The 19,931-nt window shown below is 46.7% G+C and overlaps 1 protein-coding gene across 4 annotated transcripts in view; it reads left to right on the top strand.

Moving 5' to 3' along the window:
- Window positions 1–3,072: 3,072 nt before the first annotated feature.
- RERG (RAS like estrogen regulated growth inhibitor) overlaps window positions 3,073–19,931 on the top strand; it is a 94,459-nt gene continuing 77,600 nt past the window's right edge. Inside the window, exons 1-2 of one of the 4 annotated variants that reach the window (XM_083402468.1) lie at window positions 3,073–3,348; window positions 14,690–14,868. In XM_083402468.1, the coding sequence (XP_083258594.1) occupies window positions 14,808–14,868 (61 nt within the window). In that variant the 5' untranslated portion in view covers window positions 3,073–3,348; window positions 14,690–14,807. Of the gene's footprint in view, window positions 3,495–11,918; window positions 12,039–14,689; window positions 14,869–19,931 lie in introns of those variants that run through there. The other 3 variants (XM_083402471.1, XM_083402469.1, XM_083402470.1) reach the window with 3 other exon arrangements.

Raw genomic sequence — 19,931 nt, 5'->3', positions numbered from 1 at the left:
AGCACCCTCCACCGACATTGATTCTCTTCACACGCATCCCTTTGAGGGTGCTCAGCTGTCCCCTTCGATTCATGTGAATGGGAGCATCCTGGATATGCCACTGTACCCAGACTTTGTAATTCCTTATGTAGGGAAGTTCATCTTGCTTACGGCTCGCTGGGCATTCCAACACAGTGTGAAGACCTTCTTTCCTTTATTTAGTTGATTTATAGCCAGCTTACTATATGACAAACCTAGACAGCATCTTAAAAAGCAGAGACATCACCTTGCCAACAAAGGTCCGTATAGTTAAAGCTCTGGTTTTCCCAGTAGTGATGTATGGAAGTGAGAGCTGGACCTTAAAGAAGGTTGATCGCCGAAGAATTGATGCTTTTGAATTCTGGTGCTGGAGGAGACTCTTGAGAGTCCCATGGACTGCAAGAAGATCAAACCAATCCATTCTGAAGGAAATCAGCCCTGAGTGCTCACTGGAAGGACAGATTGTGAAGCTGAGGCTCCAGTACTTTGGCCACCTCATGAGAAGAGAAGACTCCCTGGAAAAGACCCTGATGTTGGGAAAGACGGAGGGCACAAGGAGAAGGGGACAACAGAGGATGAGATGGCTGGACAGTGTTCTCGAAGCTACCAGCATGAGTTTGACCAAACTGTGGGAGGCAGTGGAAGACAGGAGTGCCTGGCGTGCTCTGGTCCATGGGGTCACGAAGAGTCGGACACGACTAAACAACAACACTATAGAGAGAAATATACTGAAGCCATTTGCAATCAGGTGTCTCTTTTTAATGTTTCATGGTGCGAGGTTGATTTGCATACCTCAAATAGATACTGAAAATTAATAGAAGTCACAATAGAAGTTTCACCGGTTCCCACAGCGATAGGATAGATTGCTGATGAGAGCTTTTTAATCCAGCCTTTTGTGAGCACAAATGTGGCCTGTAGGTGGTGCTATCAAACTGCGTTTGCACCAGGCAGTTGGCACCAATGATCTCATGGAAGAAGCATTATTGCTTCCCCCTCTGCTATGTAGCTTTCGAACTTTAACATTCCACTTGGGTGAGTTTTGCTTTTTTAAAAAAAAAATAGAATGCCACAATAGGTGTCAACATAGCACACTAATGCCTCTACTGCCTGGTTCACTAAGGGGCATGTACTTTCTGAAGAATGGGAGGGTGGGTTGGTTGCTTTGGAGGGGGGGGGATATCAATGCCTCGCTTTCTTTCAAAAGGTGGACCTTCAGGCATGCTTCTGAGGAGGGGAATTGAAAGCAATTGATTAAGAGACCAATTAAGCAGGTGGGAGATGGAGGTAAATGTTGAACAAGGCCCAAAGACAGAAGGACCATATGAATGGGCTGAGACCTGAATTCTAGCACTTAACCTGCCAGATCTTTTCTTCATCTTTCTGCTCTTAATAAATATATATTATTTCAAAGCGGGGGAGCATGTACCTAAGGCGCTGGCTTTTCAGGGAGTGGCATATTTTGGGAGGGGGGGTGGTGGTAGTTACACAAGCCTCTAGCTCAATGCCTAAGAGCCATTACGGAAAAAGAATAACAGAGATTCTAGTCCTATCGGGGATTGACTCATCACCAATTTCCAGGCCTGCATTGAAGCAGACCTCATGTGGGTTGCAAAGACAATTTGCCGGAAAACCTCTATGGACCGGTATTGATTCTTTCTCCCCTTCTTGCAAGCCTCGTCTCATTTCTAAGAGAGTACCTTGAATTAAAAATAACCTCTGAGCAGTAACAACTGATTGTAAACGTGCTTCTTTTCAAAGTGAAGAAACAAGCTGGCTCCCCAAAGCACCCTGTTATATCTTGTTAAAGGGCTCTTAAAGAAAAATGTTCGCTGAGAGTAAAGCAAATATATATGGACGTGGAATTTGGTCACAAATTGCTCCAGAGGCTACTTCACTCGAAAGCGCATCCCGTAAGTTCATAACTCGAACTGGTATTGAAAAGGGGCCAAGGCTAGACAGCATCTGTTCCCAAGCAGATGTGTTGAACAACTCCCATCAGCACCAGCCAGAATGGCCAAAGGTCAGGGATGATCATCATGTCAGTCCAAAAAAATCTGAAGGGCACCAGACTGATATTAAAAATGAACCCAAGCTGACAGTAGAAGTGGTGCATACACTGACAGCCTTCCACAAACTTCTCTAATTCTCTTTTGAAGCCATCCAAGTTGGTAGCCATCGCTGCCTCTTGTGGCGGGGAGTTCCACAGTTTAACTACATGCACCATGGGGGGAAGGCATTTTCTTTTCGCCTGCCCTGAACCTTCCAACATTCCACTTTAGCCAACATTCAGTATTAGGAGAGCAGGAAAGTTTTATTTATCCCAGTGGTTCTCAAAGGGCATGGTGCACCACACAGGTCTGGCAGAAGAGGATGAGAAGATTCACGGGCATTCCAGTAAACGTTTCGACATTTCTGTGTAATATAGTATACTACCACAATTTATTTATTTGCAGAATATGGATAGATATCTTTTCAGAAGGAGAGGAAGAACATCCAGTGAAGCTGAGGACAATCCCAGTTGCCGTTTATAATTATATTTTTGGAACGATTCGTGTTCTTCGGTAGATGCATTGTTTTATACTTACTGGATGTCCCCTGATTATATTATAAAGCAGCTGTGTTCTATGTTATCCATCAAGCACCGCTAGGGGTTGTTTCTTTTTGTTTTCCAATGTATTTCTTATAGAGAGAAAAATTCGGTGAGCAAATTTTTATGCTGAAAGTGTGGCCCAGAGGGGGAAAAATTGAGAACTGCTGCTCTGGCCACTTTTATCATTCCGTACGCATTATTTTGTACTCCACGCTTCCCTTTTACTCACCTTTTACCCAAACTAAACAAAAAACCAGTGCGGCCACCTTTCCTCATCGGGGAGCTGTTCCAACTTTTGGGGTCGTGCGTTCTTCTCGCTGCGCAAATACGCGCGCCCTAGAAAATAAACTCTGCCTCCCCACCTCTCCCGGCTGCCATTTTTTGGTATGCGGTCCCCCGAGCCGCCTTGAAGCCCGACGGCCTGCCGGTGGCGCCCTAGAGCTTCCTTTTCCCCCTATTGAAAATACCGGCGGCGTGATTCGTTGCTCCCACAGCTTTGCCGGCAAGCGAGGGAGACGCGTCGGGCTGCTTTGGAGTGTTGCGCGCCGCGCCGCCTTTTTTAACGCCGCAGTCTCTGCCGCTAGCCGAAGAATCCGGGAGGCTGTACATGGCTCGGCGGCGCCTCTGATCCGGACGCCGGGTCCCTTCGTTGCTGCAGCGCCGCAGGGTTGCCGGGCTGGAGGCGGGCGGGGAAAGACCTGACCTCGAGGGGCCGCCTCCCGGAGCGCAGGCTAAGCGAGGTGAGTCGGTTTCGCCGGATGGGAGACCGAGGGTCGCTGCGCGTTTGGAAGGGTGATTTCCCCCCCTCCCCTCCATCGCTGCGGCAAAAGCACGAGGAGAAAAGTGCCGCCGCCACAAGCTTGCAGATCTCCGGGATCGTGGGCGGGTAATTTGCATTTAAAATGTGCCGGAAAGGAAGAGTTTTGTTTCGTCCTTCCCAAGGATGAGCGGAGAGGAGTCTCCCAGGTTTAAAAGCCAGAGCATGAGACTCTTAATCTCAGGGTGGTGGGTTCGAGTGCCGCTTTGGGCGAAAGATTCCTGCTTTGCAGGGGGTTGGACTAGATGACCCTTGGGTGCTTTGCTACTCTACGGTTCTATGATTGTCAGGCAGAAAATGACGGCAAGAGAAAGAGTGAAAAAGGAGACGCACTTCCTGGAAGGGGGTCCTTCTTTTGCGTGTGAGGGACCTCTTTGCAGCAACAACACCCCAAAACTGCAAGCTTACATATCTTGCTTATTATTTTTATCGATTGCATTTATGCCCCACCTTTTTCCTCCTGCTCCTCATTTAATCTGCACAGCAATCCTGCGAGGTAGGTTAGTTTGAGAGACAGCAGCTGGCCCAAGGTGACCCGGCAAGCTTCATGGCCGAGCGAGGATTCGAACACTCGTCTCCCAGGTCCTGGTCAGGCACGCTCACTATTATGTCTGCTCAGAAGTACGTTCATTGGGACTTACCCCCAGGGAGGAGCGCAGGATTGCAGCCGCTGAGGAGGCAGGTGCAGGAAGGTGTGGTGGGTGGGTGTATATTTTGAAGCTTTTTGCTCCTCTCCAGGGTAGAAGAGGTTGAGGGAGTTAGTTGCAGAGAGGTTGGCGTCTTCTGCTCTTTCGTCGAAAGCATCTCCTGGCACCTTTAAAAGCTGCTAGATTTATGGGGATAGAAGTTTTCGAGGCTCTGAGGAAGTGGGCAGACGTCCACCAAAGCTGGTGCTTCTGTTGGACTATAAAATGGCTCGGTATTCTCCCCAGCCGCACACCCACAAATCTGGGATTCAGCAGCAGAGCTCTCTCATCTGTTACCTGTGTGGCTCATTCGCAGAGCAGAGCCACCTGGGCTCTTTAGGAATCCTGGCTTCTCAATCTTAGGAACTTTTTCCACCCGCCACGGCAATGTTGGGCTGCTAGGACTGGAGAGACTAGGAGCCCCTCCACACCGTGTGTGTGTGTGTTTTTTTTGGGGGGGGGGGTGATGCAATGATAGTGGTGGATTTTGGTACTTATTTTCTTTTTGAATTGCATTTATACACCAGTGTTTCCTTCAAGGAACCTCCAATGTGGTTCTCCTCACTCTTCATTTTATTATCACAACAACCTGCAAGGTAGGTTCAGGGTTGAGAGACTGGGGCTGGCTCAAGGTCACCCAGCAAGCTTCGTGGCTGAGTGTGGATTGGAACCCTCGTCTCCCAGGTCATGATCCAGCACTCAGAGCACCAACTGGACCATCCAAACTTCAGTTGGTTTCATCCGTTCTTCTGTGACGCTTCTCCGATGTCATCTCATTATTGCTATAGAGGCGACGAAAGTGTTAACAAAAGCCGGACAAAAACAAAAGTAACAGTTATAGTCTTTAAAAGTGGAAATTCTGCAGGAAGTTACGGGTCGTGCACTGATTTGGGAATGAAACAGTATGTCCGCCCCAAAACTTTTGCAGGTGCAAACAATATTGATGGTGGGTTTGCGTATGACCACCCTGATAGCATGAGTTCAAATCAGCATGGATGCACAATAAAAAGGGTATCTTGGAAGGGCCCTGAGGTTCAGTTCCACTTCTGCAGCTCCATAAGTCACTGGGTGACTTTAAACTAGTCCCCCCCCCTCTCTCTGTTAACATACCACCTACACTGCAGGGTTGTTGTGATGTTAAAAGGAGGGAGAACTAGCTATGCTGCCCTGAAGTCTTTGGAAGAAGGGTGGGTTATAAATGAATGGTGAAGTTATTCTGCATGTGTTCAGAGGAACAGTTTTCTTTTCTTTTTCTTAAAAGAAGTTCATGTTACAGTGGTACCTCGGGTTAAGTACTTAATTCGTTCCGGAGGTCCGTTCTTAACCTGAAACTGTTCTTAACCTGAAGCACCACTTTAGCTAATGGGGTCTCCTGCTGCTGCCGCGCTGCTGGAGCACGATTTCTGTTCTCATCCTGAAGCAAAGTTCTTAACTTGAAGCACTATTTCTGGGTTAGCGGAGTCGGTAACCTGAAGTGTATGTAACCTGAAGTGTATGTAACCCGAGGTACCACTGTATATGTTTCCACCACCAAAATCTAGGCCAGAGTTTAATTTACCTTGCCTGGGAGCATGGCTGCTCAGAAGTCCTGCACTCTCACTGCATGCCTAGGCCAAATGTAGATATTTGGAGATCAGCTGTGGCTATCTCAATGCTCTGAGAAAGGCGCTCTGCACATGCCTGGAGGGCAGGGACCTCCATCCTCAATTTATATATTTTCAGGGTGATCTTAGTGGCACAGAAAACTTGTTCTATTTCGAGCTCAATAATCTGAACTACCAGTACAGTATTCCAGGCTTTGGCAAATCACCCTTCTGGGGAGGGGGGGGGGGGGGACCTTACATAAGCTAAAAGTGTCTGGGGGCCAAAATGCTTGAGATCATTTGGTAGCTCAGGAGCTACCAAAGAGCTATGCTAGTGTGTCAGTTTGGTACAGCTGAAGGTTACTTTTTGTCGTCTTCTTTTTTTAAATAAAAACTTGTAATTGTTTTGATTTAGACCATGAGACGCTTTGTAATTACAGACCAAACATCCCTTCCCTCTTGGTATGCCTTATTATGGACTTGGTAAATCACAAAACTGTATCCTATATTTTTGTTTGCTGGCAATTGTGACAACTTTCCCTTTTTAAAAATTAACTTTTCTTTCATTTCTTTTCCTTTTTTTAAAAAAAAAAAACTTGCTTGTTATCAAAATTAAGTAAATGGAGCAGCATGTTATTTTTTAGGGGGAAATTCTGTCCTGCGTTATTTTCAAAAACGGAACTCAAGGGGGGCAAGAATCACAGTACAGTTTTTGAAAATATTTTTTTAAAAATAATATTTATTAGAGGTTTAATAGTTACTACAGTTTTTGAAAATAGTATATCATGCCCACCTTTTAGGCAAAGTTTTTGTTCCAAAATAAGCCCTGAACAGCAGCAGCACTTTTTAGTTTTACACCTGCTGCTTTTTTAATAGTCTCCCTATCAAGTTCCATGAGTTGTTCATCTGTGCTTTTCTTTTGCCTCTGAGGTTAGCAATTGGTGGGGCAGATTTATGCCAGTTGTTGACTCTTACTCAGTGGCGTAGCGTGGGTTGTCAGCACCCGGGGCAAGGCAAGTAATTTGCGCCCCCTAACCCGGGGCAAAGCAAGTAATTTGCGCCCCCCCCCCCGCTGCACTGTCCCTCCCCCAGATAGTCCCTCGCTCTCTCTCCACACCGCACCGCACCGCACGCCTGGCACCCTCCCCTCCACAGTGGGCGGCGACCCGGCGGCTCGGATCGGATTTGCACAGCCAGCACTGCAGTGAGAGAGAGTGAGTGAGCCAGGTAGGGGCAGAGAGCTGCGAGTGCGAGAGCGCCCCCCCCCCCAGATGTTGCGCCCGGTGCGGCCGCCCCCCCTGCACCCCCCCACGCTACGCCACTGCTCTTACTTTCTGGGTGATCAGAAGCACTTTCATCAGGACACCTTGTCAATGCTGCGTTTCTCTGGCATATTGACTGTGTCCAGGAAACAAGGCTGCACAGTAGCCAAGACAGGAAATAGATGCATATGCCTGCTTTGTTTACGTGTGGCTTTTAAAAATAGCTTTGCAAGGATGAATGAAAGCTCCTGCTTTGTTTAATTTAGCATGAAAATGTTAGTCTCTGGAATAGGATACTCTACTCTAAACCTAAAAGATGTACCACAGTATTATCTCTTACTAGAACAGTTGCAATACATCGGAAGAGCTGCCAGCTTTTGATTTTCACAGAGCTCCTTGTCAGATTTTTTTCTGTTACTTTTGCAAAGCTCAAGAACATTTCCTTCATTCTTTTTGCTAACATCACCTTACCAACTTCTCTGCCTCCTCCCCCCCCCCCATCTCCTTGCAAATATTATCAGTGTTCAAGTGTCTTTGACTCTTGTTCAGGCACACAAAAGGTTTTAATAATAATAATAATTTATTATTCATACCCCACCCATCTGGCTGGGCCTCCCCAGCCACTCTGAGCGGCTTCCAACAAAATATTAAAATACCGTAATACATCAAACATTAAAAGCTTCCCTAAACAGGGCTGCCTTCAGATGTCTTCTAAAAGTCTGGTAGTATTTGTTCTCTTTGACATCTGGTGGGAGGGCGTTCCACAGAGTGGGTGCCACTACCAAGAAGGCCCTCTACCTGGTTCCCTGTAACTTGGCTTCTCGCAGTGAGGGAACCGCCAGAAGGCCCTTGGCGCTCGATCTCAGTGCCCGGGTAGAACGATGGGGGTGGAGATGCTCCACAAGATGCAATGAATAATAGAGAGGCAATCTTCTGTACGGGATGGCTGTCTTCCAGCTTTGGACATCTTCTTGAGCTGGAGACTGACCAGTTTCAGAGGTGGGGCAGGTGTGGAATATAATATGTGTTATTTGTGGTCGATCTCTGCAACATGCAATAGGCATAAGGAGAGCTTTGCTAGATCAGACCAAAGGGCTATGTAGCCTAGCATCCTGTCCCCACAGTGAAACAACCAGATTCCTGCGGGAAGCCCACAAGGAGGATATAACAGCCCTTACCTCTATTCTGATTCCCCAAAACTGGTCTTCAGAGGCATGCTGTCTCTGATACTTAAGGTAACACTGATCGCTCTCTGACTATTAACCATTGATAGCCAGCAACTTGGATGGCTTTAAAAGGGGTTAACCAAATCAACTGAAAACAAAAGCTATTAACACATCTTATAGTAGTGAAGGTCATCGCTTTAACTATGGGCTCGTCCACACTTCCGCCACTTCCCCCCAGAAAACTTGTTATTTGCTGCCAAATCGGAACAAGCGTAAAAGCGGATTGACGTTTGTTCCAATTGAGCGATAAACGGCAGGTTTTCCTGGGGGAAGTGGTGGGTCTAACAAAAAGTCTCTCAGACCCATGCCTAGAAAGTACAGAACAAGTGGAAAACCTCAGTTTCTAGGCCTAGGAGAAGCAAAAGTATGGATGAGCCCATGTGCCAAGTGCCGAAATATAATTTCCCCTCTGTCCATTCAGCTTCATTAGATGACCCTGAGTTCCAGTATTTTGAGAGAAGCCTACCAACTTTCCCCCTCCCCACTGTGTACACTTTGTATTCCTCTGTTGCATTCTCCCTTGCTCACCGTTTTTCTACCCCAAAAAGCTCCAAATGTTGTAATCTTTCCTCACGGGGGAGTTGCGCTGTCTCCTTGATTATTCGGCTTGCTCTTTTCTAAACCTTTTTGCAGCTCTACCTCACCTTTTTTGAGGTGAGGATACAGAGCTGTTCATGACATTGCAAGTGTGGCCGTGCCACAGATTTGCACAAAGGAATTATGATAATTGGCAGCTTTATTTTCAATCCCTTTCGTTATGACCCATGACATAGAAGTTTCCTTTTTCACAGCTTTTACACTTTGGGGAGACGTTTTCGGAGAGTAGAGTGTTGGTTTGTTTTTACTTGTATCTTTCTCACCGGCCTTTTGGCCTACTGAGGCCTTCGGTAGATTATTATTTTTTGCCAGTATTATAAACACCCCTGAGCCAACAAGATAGCTCTGGGAACAAAGTTATGATGAAAAAGAGCTCCAAAGGCATAAGCTGCAATCCAGAACAGAATTAAACACGTTTAAACTAAATTATTTCAGTGAGCTGAATTTATTGGATGGTGGTCACCGTGTTGTCTGACTGCAAAGTCCTGGATCCTGGAATCATAGAGGTGGAATGGAGTATGATGTTCAGTCGAAACCTCTTTGCATTGCAGGAATCTTACCCAACATGGGGCTCAAACCCTCGACCCCTGAGATTAAGAATCTCATGTCCTACAGACTGAGGTATCCCCTCAGAGTGCTAAGCTTGGAGAGCCCAACTATGTGCTTCTTACACATAAAAAAAAGAATTCTAAATTCTGTTCCAAGCAAAGTTGGATTTATTTACTTATTGCCAGCCCAATAAATCAGGCAAGGGCAGTGTTAGAAACTTACTTAAAGTGAAATAAGTCAGTGTTTAGTGAAATAACTTGGCACCGAGCACTAAAGTCTGCATTTGTGCAAGAACATTCAATTACCTCTCAAAAAAAACACCCCCAGTGGAATCACTTCACATGCCCAGCTGTCAGTCCTCAAGTCAAATAATGGTTGCTTGGCCATAGTATGGGTGAAAAGGATCTCAGGACTGTAGTTGATCATTAACAGTGTGATGCAGCTGCAAAAATAAGAAAAGAGCCAGTGTGGTTTAGTGGTTAGAGTGCTGGTCCGGGATCTGAGAGATCAGGCTTCAAATCCCCAGTCAGCCATGAAGCCAACTGGGTAGTCACCAGTTCTCAATGACTCTGAATAGAAATCACATTTTAAAAAATGTAAATTAGAACACAGATGTGGAAACAATGAGGAAACTAAGGTTCCCCTCCTCTCTCTCTCTCGCGCACACACACACACACACACACACACACACTTACACACTTTTGCCCCCTTAGTATAAATGCAGGTGCAGTATCTCTGAGCATGTGGCATGTTCCTGTAGCAATAGCTACCCAACAGCTGTATCTCAGTGGGTAAAACATCTGCTTTGCATGCCAGAAGGTCTCAGATTTGGTCTCTAGCGTCTCCCAGAAGACTGGGCAGTGGAAGAGATAACTGTCTGGTACCGTGGAAAGCTGATGCCAGTCAATTTAGAGACTAGATGGACCAGGGGGTCCAACTCTACATACGTTTGTTTCTGTGTTTTCCCACATAACTGATGTCATTTGTAGCCTCCCTGTGAAAATAGAGGCTGATGAAGAATACTCTCTACAGTTGCTTGTCAATTGTTAGCAAAATAGCAAAATAATAATAAGTCTTGTTACGATGGCTTTAAATGACACTCCAGGCCAGAGTCTTTTTGCAGATATGCTCTGTAACACAACAACAACAACAACAACAACAACAACAACAACTTTTTTATTTGTACCCCGTCCACTCTGGCCATTTTCCAACAAAGTATTAAAAGCGCAATAAAACACCAAACATTTAAAACTTCCTTATGCAGGGCTGCCTTCAGATGTCTTCTAAAAGTCATATAGTTATTTATCTGTTTGACATTTGATGGGAGGCCACTACTGAGAAGGCCCTCTGCTTGGTTCCCTGTAACTTCCCTTCTCGCAGTGAGGGAACTGCCGGAAGGCCCTCAGAGCTGGACCTCAGGCTGAACAATGGGGGTGAAGACACTCCTTCAGGTATTCAGGGTCGAAGCCATTTAGGGCTTTAAAAGTCAGCATCAACATTTTGGATTGTGCTCCGAAACATACTGGGAGCCTGCGTCATGGATTACTTATAACTGCCCCAATATTATCATGAGCACAAATTATTGTGGGTGCACAATAATAAGGACATCTGGAGGGACCCTTGATTTTGGGCAAAGCATCTCTGCGTAGTTGAAGATTACTCACACCCTCTTCCAAAAACGGCCACACTTTTCGTCACAGTTGTCAGTTGTCTCATGCTTTTCTGGGGTGGGCAACTGAGAAGGGTGAGGGGGTCAGTGTTGGTCCACTCCACCTCTTAGCATTTCTCACAGAGAACTCCTCCATCAAGCTGATGAGTGAGATGAGATGGGGCAGGGTGGGGAAAGCTTTTCCAAGCCCTATAATAAAACACCTTTTAAGCCTTGCCTAACCCTGCACTCTGCCCCTGATGCAGAATGCACAAAGGGCTTCTGAGCACTTAAAAGCACAGAGGTTTGTTTAGGGGGAAATGTTGAGAAGCATACCTTTCCCAACTGGTGTGGCTTTTATAGCAATTCCTGAGGGCCAATAAAGGGAGTTACAGTAGGCTGTGGGGAGCTGACTCCGCAACGGCGTTAATGGGTTTTTCGTACATTCAGAAACGTAAAAACCTGTATTGGAAGTTAGTTGTCAAGGCCAACTGCTGGCAATAATAATTGCAGCTATCTTGGCTGGGGTGGAAATGGGACTTTTTCAGTATTTTGAGCCTATTATATTGAAGAATGTCGAGACTTTATTCAGCGGTTGTGTGTCCTATGGTATCTATTAACTGTTAGGTAATTTTGCCAAACATGACGTTGACATTCTCTGTTATGCAAGCAAGACAGAAAAGCCCCACATTAAAGCTCCCCTAAAAACAGGAAAGCACAGAGTTGCACCCTGAATCTGGATTGGCAGATCATTTTTTAAACAAGGGCCATACTTTGTAATGATTAATTGTTGACAGCTAGTAACGGGCTGCTTAACCCTTTCCTCCCAATTGTAATAGAAGTTTGTGCAGAGTAATTTTCTGATTATGCCCTTCATAGCAGGTTTTTAAGGCAAACTGTTTTGTGCATTTGTTTTTTTTTTGTTTTTTTTTTGAAGTGACCAGCCATTGTGCGTAATGAGGCATGGGCTCTGCTCAAGCTGTGATGCCCCCACACAGGAGGAATTGCTAAAGATAGCTCTGACTGTGTTGTCCTCAAATGTGATTGAAGAGCAGAAGGGAGGTGAGGTCTTGGGTTTGTGGGTGATGCTTGGAGCCAGGGAGGGAGGGGGCTGAAACAAGGACCTGCAAGGACCAAATGGAGGGACTGGTTGTCCATACCATGGATTGCTGGAAGCGGCACTCCTCCATCTGCTTTGCTGCACAACTTCTTTTTCCTGAAACTCATCTGCACAGGAACTGGCAGAAGATGCATGTGTTGTAGTACCAATGGCTTCTGCTGTTGCACCAAGGCTTGAGTTGGTAGAATCATAGAGTTGAAAGAGACCACAAGGGCCATCGAGTCCAACCCCCTGCCAAGCAGGAAACACCATCAGAGCACTCCTGACATATGGTTGTCAAGCCTCTGCTTAAAGACCTCCAAAGAAGGAGACTCCACCACACTCCTTGGCAGCAAATTCCACCGTCGAACAGCTCTTACTGTCAGGAAGTTCTTCCTAATGTTTAGGTGGAATCTTCTTTCTTGTAGTTTGGTGCAGATGCAAAATGGATTGATCCATTAAGGCCACATTGGGGCCTTAGCACTTAATCTGTGTTCCCTGCTTCACGCAACAGCACATTAGATTGTACTATTTAGTATGTTACTCCTATAAAAAGAAATTGGGGGGGGGGTGTACAGGAATAATGCAAAGGTCACTCCAGATGCATTGCGTTGTTGATGCGCAGGCCTAAATTTTGCCCATTAACATTAACCTAAATTCTGTGTCCTTGTGTCTTCATTCTCCTGGGAGTGGCTTGGGGGTCTTGAAGCGCAGCCAGTTGCTGGGAATCACAAGTGAGCTGTGGCTTTTCTTGGATCCTGCCTTTGGACTTCCACCAGGTATCTGGTTGGCTAGTGTGAGAACCAGATGCTGGGATAGATGGGCCTTTGGCCTGATCCAGCAAAGCTCTTATCATGAAGTTATGTGGAAAGGTAGCATCTCAGGGAATAGGGTTCTTGCCAAGATTTCCACATGATTTGCACATCTTTTGTATGCAAGCTTTTATATATATATATATATATATATATATATATATATATATATATATAAATATACACATACACACACACAGTGGTACCTCGGGTTACATACGCTTCAGGTTACATATGCTTCAGGTTACAGACTCTGCTAACCCAGAAATAGTACCTCAGGTTAAGAACTTTGCTTCAGGATGAGAACAGAAATCGTGTTCCATCAGTGCGGTGGCCCCATTAGCTAAAGTGGTGCTTCAGGTTAAGAACAGTTTCAGGTTAAGAACGGACCTCTGGAACGAAGTAAGTACTTAACCCGAGGTACCACTGTATACACAGAGAGAGAGAGAGAGTCATACCTCGGGTTACAGATGCTTCAGGTTGCGTTTTTTCTGGTTGCGAACTGCCAAAACCCAGAAGTACCAGAACGTCCGGGTTACTTCCGGGTTTTGGCGGTCACACATGCGCAGAAGCGCCGAATCGCAACCCACACGTGCACAGACGCACTGCTGTGGGTTGCAAACGCTGCATCCGGAGCATCCACTGTGTGTGTGTGTGTGTGTGTGTGTGTGTGTGTATATATATATAATATAGGTTTTGGTGTCCTCGGGTGTCTTCCCGTGTAAAAGTTGGGGTGTCTAGGCGACGTTTCGACGAGGTCTCACTCGTCATCTTCAGGCTGGTGCTTTCGGCTTCTTGTTACTGGAACAGAGCAGGATCTCAGCTCTGGCACAGGCCACAAAACCACAGCTCGCCCCTATACACGAAGCCAAGCCAGAGCACAACCAAGTGCAGTACAGCCATCTTCTCAGAAAAACTCTTCACAAAGTTCAAGAGTTCAAGACACGAAGGCTTTAGCAACTAATCCACACCTAATGACCCACCTAAGTGTGATTCAGGAAATCACTCAAGAAATCACTCAAGATATCCCTCAAGTAATTAAGGAACAAAAGAAGAAAAGGCACACTAGCCTGGGAACCTCCTCTCTGCCCAGAACATTGGAGGCTATACACCACACCTCCTCAACAGTATTTATAGGAACTCAAACACTAAGATCCTGCTCTGTTCCAGTAACAAGAAGCCGAAAGCACCAGCCTGAAGATGACGAGTGAGACCTCGTCGAAACGTCGCCTAGACACCCCAACTTTTACACGGGAAGACACCCGAGGACACCAAAACCTGCATATATATATATATATATATATATATATATGGGATCATTCAGGAAGGGAGTCAAGTCCGTCCCTCACCCCAGCTGTGATCTGAAGAGAGGGGGCTGTAACATGTGATTCTTCTGAACAGAGCCATCATGATGCAGTGGTTTAGAGTGCCAGACTTGGACCTGGGAGACCAGGGGTCAAATGCCTGCTCAGCCATGGAACTCACTGGGTGACTTTAGGCTAGTCACTCTCTCTCAGCCTAGCCTAGGTAAATGTAATACGCAATATAAAGAAATAGAGCTTTTGCTCTTTTTCTTCTTCCCCCTTGCCCGAAGACAGAGAACCACCCCCTGAGCTTTTAGAAAGGAGATTGGTTCTAGGTTCATGGCTTATCGTTTGAGGGCTGCGTCTGACGAAAAGCTCTCCCTGTGGGTCCTTGCGAAACAGGACACACCTCAACCCTCTGCTGAGACCTTGGCAGTGGCTGGCAGCACCCCTGTTCACCTGCTCATTCCTTCTCTTTGGTGGGTCTTTTCCCATTAGGCCCTGCTTGAAAATCACAATGGCACGGTAAGGCGGAAGAAAGGACTTGGCCATTCATCCTTCGTGCCAGTTTGGTTCAGCCAGCGACGTTTCCGCCATCCTCCATTTTCTCCCCGCCATGGCTAAGAGCGCAGAAGTGAAACTGGCCATCTTTGGCCGAGCTGGAGTGGGAAAGTCAGGTATGTTTGCTTTCTCTTCCATTGCTCCTTATTTGGCTTTGTTTTCTCGTGTTTTCAAGATGTATTTTTGCAAACAAACACACACACAGCAGAGTTCTGATCCAGCTAAGGCCTCTCACACCCGTAATTCTGTGTTATTTTTTAAAAGGTTGGAACATTTTAGCCACTTTAGGTGCATTAAATAAACTCTGAAGCTGTTGCCGCGCACCGAAAAGGTCACAAGAATTGACCTGAGCCAAGATGTGGGAGTTTCTTTTAAAACAGGCGTCGCGCTGTGATTGTGTTGGTGACCAAACCCGACCACCCACCATGGTCTCACTGAGTCTTCTGGAACAGCATATAGGGGCAACAGGAGAGGGTCTCAGGCACCTTCAGGGTCCATGGACTGTCTTCACCCTTCTGTGGAATAAAAATTTGGCCACCACTAGGACAAACCTGTGTAGGGTAGCTTGGTTGAGTAGCTTTTCCTGGAAGATAGGTGAAAAAACCTCAGGCCACAGGTGTAGAAGCAGCCGCCCAGGCCTGTCTTGGTCTGGTTTTTAGGACTCTTCCCAGGCCACACCCCTCCTGAAGCCACTCCCCCTGCCCCAGGCCACACCCCCTCAGTGACCCTGCACTGTGTCCACCTTGAGCAATCTTTTTCTTGAATTGTGATAATGCCTGTTGTCTGCCTGGATGGATAATAAAGAGATGCGTATGTAGAAACCTCCTGATTTTACTTCACAGGGGTAAGAAGTACACCTCTGTCCCTGACCACCTCTGGCCTGCGGCCCCTGGAAGGTTTCCCATGGGAAGAATGTGGCCCTGGAGCTGCTAAAGGCTCCCTCCTCCTGTCATAGAAAGTCAGTGGTAAACAAATGAAATGTTTCATCAGAGGAGGTCAGCATGACTTTTTGGAATGACCCAGCTTTGCTGCAATTTACTTCATTCAAGGCATTAGTGCTTTGGAACGGGGGCTGCGCGGAGGGAAAAGCTGCCAGCCTGCCGCTTAGCCGATTCCCTCCTTTATGGTCTCCACTTAAAAATTAGCAGTTTGCCAGTTTTTGTCCTCTGACTGGAAGAATTGTTCAGGTTCAAGCGTATTGAGGGGATGGGTGTAAAAGCAAATCCGTTGCTGCTGCGGAAAATGGTAAAATGTCAACGCCTGGTTCTGAATGCTAATAGTTAGTCTTCATATAGCACAGTCCTTTGCAGACATCGTCAGTACAATATCCCTGAGAGGCAGGCTGTGAGGATCCCAATTTTGTAGATAAATGGGAATGAACGACTGAAAGCATTGTTTTGGCTAGCATTTTCAGCCCCGCCTCATTTCCAGGGAGCAATGTTGGGGGAGGAGCCTGAGTTCAGTGTCTGCTTTGCTTGCAGGTGGTTCCTGGTTCAATTCTCAGCATCTCCTGGTAGGGCTGGCAGAGACCTCTACCTGAATTTCAGTGTCTGTGTATTGACTACATGCCACTGTCAGTGGAGACAGTGCTGAGCTAGATGCATCAAGGGTCTAACTCAGTATAAGACAGCTCCAACTGGGCTCTAATTAAAGTGCTGGCACCTGGGGAGGCTGCAATGTGCAGAACACTGGTGTGATGATTTGTAAAGTAGGAGGAAAGTTCAATACCTGTACCCAAAGCATGAGAATGTAACTGAAATCTTCTCTCCCCTTTGATAATTTGCAAATGCAGTTTCTTGATGGATAGATGAGTGGGGAGGTGAGGAACTGCTGGATGATTTGGGGGGGGGGGGACATGGCACTAGAAGAAATGCACAAAGAGGGCTGCAGGGACTGGTTCAAGGTCACCCAGGAAGGTCTGAGATTGGGTAATTTTTTTTTAACCCAAATCACCCTGCACAAATGCCAACAATTTAGAAACCAGATGTATGTTGTGCTATTTGGTGTTCGTTTATTACATATGCCGAAGTACCGGTTTACAAAATACCTTATTTCCAGCGTTGAATGCCATGATTATATTTCTGCTCTGAACTTTGTGCTTGGGTATCAGTCTCTTCTGGCCAATGAAAACAGTGACATTGTCCTGGTGATATGCCCTGCAAGGTCCCTGCAAGAGCAACACAGAAAATGAAGGATGTAGGCAACAATACATAAGAAAAATACATTAAGAATTCATTCAATACATTAGAATGAATAAGATCACTTTCCTGGCTTCTGGCATAGAGGGGAGGGAGGTATGGTTGTTTGTTTTTGTATTTCTTGTTATATTCAGTTTCTATTTTCTGACTTCATACAGTGCATTTATCACTGAAAAGCTGATAAAAATTATTAGCATGTCCAGCATTTTAGCCACAACAGTATGCTAGCTCAGCCTCTCTGAAGCAGGGGTTTCTCAGACACCACACCATGCCATGGCCCTCCTCCTTTTTCTGCTCTGCAGATGGTTTTCTTGGCAAAGTGTGGTGCTCGCTTTGCAAAAGGGGAAGTCTCTGGACTCTAGCACAGCCACTGGGTTTTCTGCTTGGCCTTGATGGATGTGCTCAACTCTCAGTTCAAGTAGATAGTTGCCTAATGGATGAGCTTCTCCTTCTCCAGATCTGCAGGGTTTCGCACCATCAAAGGGAGGCCGCTGTTGAATGCAAAGCTGCCAGGAGGAAAGTCTATCCAGCATTATGACTTATGTGGCAGTTCTTTGCACTGCCTGCTTTACTCGACAGGGCTGGCCAGACAGCTGGAGGCCCTTGCCAAGCAGTGTAATCCAAAAACGTTAGCCAAGATCCCAGAGGAGGAGGCCTTGATCCACTATAAAGAGAAAAGTGCATGCAACAGTAAATAAGATGACCGGGACTGCCAGGAGTCCCTGGCGGTTGTTCTATCACTGGTGCGGCTCATAGTTTCTAACCAACAGCCAGACACTAAACTTAAACACTTATGGTCTTCCAAAGTTCAGATCTGGCTCCAAGGTTTGGGGTCCCCAGTTCATTTGCCCTTGGGGTCATGGACTGGTTGGATGCAGAGGAATGGTGGAAGTCACCAGCTGGGGAACCCCCAAGGGAGGAAGGCTTAGAGCCCGGGGAATGGTGGTGGGATGATGATGAGTGGTCAGAGTGAGAAGAGGGAGCAGACAGAGCGGAGGAGGTGTTGGAACCTGAAGAGGTAATAGGATTTAGTGAGCAGAAAGGGTCTGTGGCTGAGAGAAGCCCAGAATGAAAGGCAGAAGCTGAAGCAGGAGAGGAAGGGAGCCAAGAAGCAAAGATGGGTCAGGGAGAGGCATGGGTGTCTCCTCATCCTGCTGCAACAACTCCCTTCCCTTCTGGTCTTCCCAGAACAAGGAGAGGCATGAAACAGGAGGAGCAAAGGCAGGCATGCAGGTGCAGTCTCCGATTGCTTAGGGGAAAAAACCTCTGGATAGGAGGAGACATAGATGGCTGTGGAGGGTGGGGACCTTTAGTCTCTGCTTCATGGGGCAAGACCTACCAGAGATGGGTTGCTCTGCTCATTAGGCCTGACACTCAGCCAAATCTGTGAAGATCGTGGTTTTGCTAATAAAGAGTGAACTCCAACTTGCTCGGTGTGATTTCCTGCTGGCTCGCTCCTGTCACTTGGGGGGTCCCCAGTGCTTGCCCATGGTGGTGGCGGCTGTGCTGATCACACTGCACACACATTCCCTGGCGATGCTGGCTTTTGCCATCCACACCCTGAAGGGTCCTTGCCTTCAGGAAGAAGGCTGGCACTATTAAGCTGATGGCCCCAGGTAGTCTGCACATGTGACCCAGTGCTGAGAGCGGCACAATGCCATATCCTCAGGTAGCCTCAGGTAGCAAGGACCCAGGAGGGGCCCAGCAGTGGTGCAGATCAGAACTCCAGCCTATGTACACAAACTCCCTGCCTCCACCAGCTTGAATAGCACCCGCCTCACCCTCAAACATAGGCATGGCAGGGAACATAGGAAGCTGCCCTGTACTTTGGCCTTTGTCTCATCTAACTAAGCATTGTCCGCAATGACTGGAAGCAGCTTTCCTGGCTTTCAGACAGGAGATATGGATATGGTGGGGCTTGAACCTGGGACCTTCTGCATGCAAAGCAGATGCTCTGTCACTGAGCCACAGCCCTTCCCCAATCATTGTTGGCCTAATTAAGCTGGTGTTGATGGGGAATTTGCACGCATGGCTGATTGCTCTGGTCAGTTCCCTGCCATCCCCTAGTCCTTCTTGCCAGCCCAGGAGTGGTGGTAGTGGCAGTGTCAGCAGGAGTGGTTTGGGACCTGGCAGGCAGTAGTGGCAATGGGCTTTGCCAGAGCCTCTGGGTTCTAGCACGTATCTCAATATATGCCATATGCTGGCTTTCCAAAGATGAATATATGGAATACAAGATAGTAGAACAGTTTAATTCCTCAGGGTGCTACTGCAATAAGTTTCACAGTGGACCCACTGAAGAAAAACCTGAAAAAAGAGACAAGGCGCGTACTTTTATAACCTAAGGAAATCTTTAATTTATTTAATTTTTGAAGTGGACCCACTGAAATTAGTGAACATTAAGTTTGGGCCATTAATTTCAGCAAGTCTGCTCTGAGTAAAACTTACTAGACTATTACCCTTTGTTCCTTCCCACCTCCCCCAAGATCACATCCACACTTTACATAACTTCCCCAAAGAATCCCAGGAGCGGTGACGGTACAAATGTGCTTTGAAGGTGTGGTGACCCGAGAAAGGATGCTTTGAGGAATCTCAGTGCACTCTTAACATTTAACCCAGAAACATGGGTGCCATTGAAGGAGGTCCTTCCTGCATCTCTGGGCCAGTAATCCTAAGGAGAGCTTTCTTTTTAGGGTGTATTCAGCAAGCTTTCTTTCCCTTTCCAGCGCCTTGATTAAAGGCTTCCTCGCAAAGCTAAAAACAGGCTGGCGAAACTAGTGCTGGGACGCCTCAGAAGATAAACCAAGAGAAACGGGCCTGTCAGGTGGTCAGTCTGGAATTTCCGTAGTGCTTTCAAATAACTCGTTTGAAAGTTGGTTAGGTTGCAAGCCTTGTTCAGATGCTTGGTAAACCTTTGCTACTAGCAACAACTCTTTTTGCGTGTGCAAAATGGGCCCCTGAGCCACTTCTGCATTTGTTATGTA

Source organism: Podarcis tiliguerta, assembly GCF_965153285.1.
Source record: "Podarcis tiliguerta genome assembly, chromosome: 10".
Lineage (NCBI taxonomy): Eukaryota > Metazoa > Chordata > Lepidosauria > Squamata > Lacertidae > Podarcis > Podarcis tiliguerta.
Note: the sequence above shows the minus strand (reverse complement) of the source record. Positions and strands in the feature narration are given on the sequence as shown.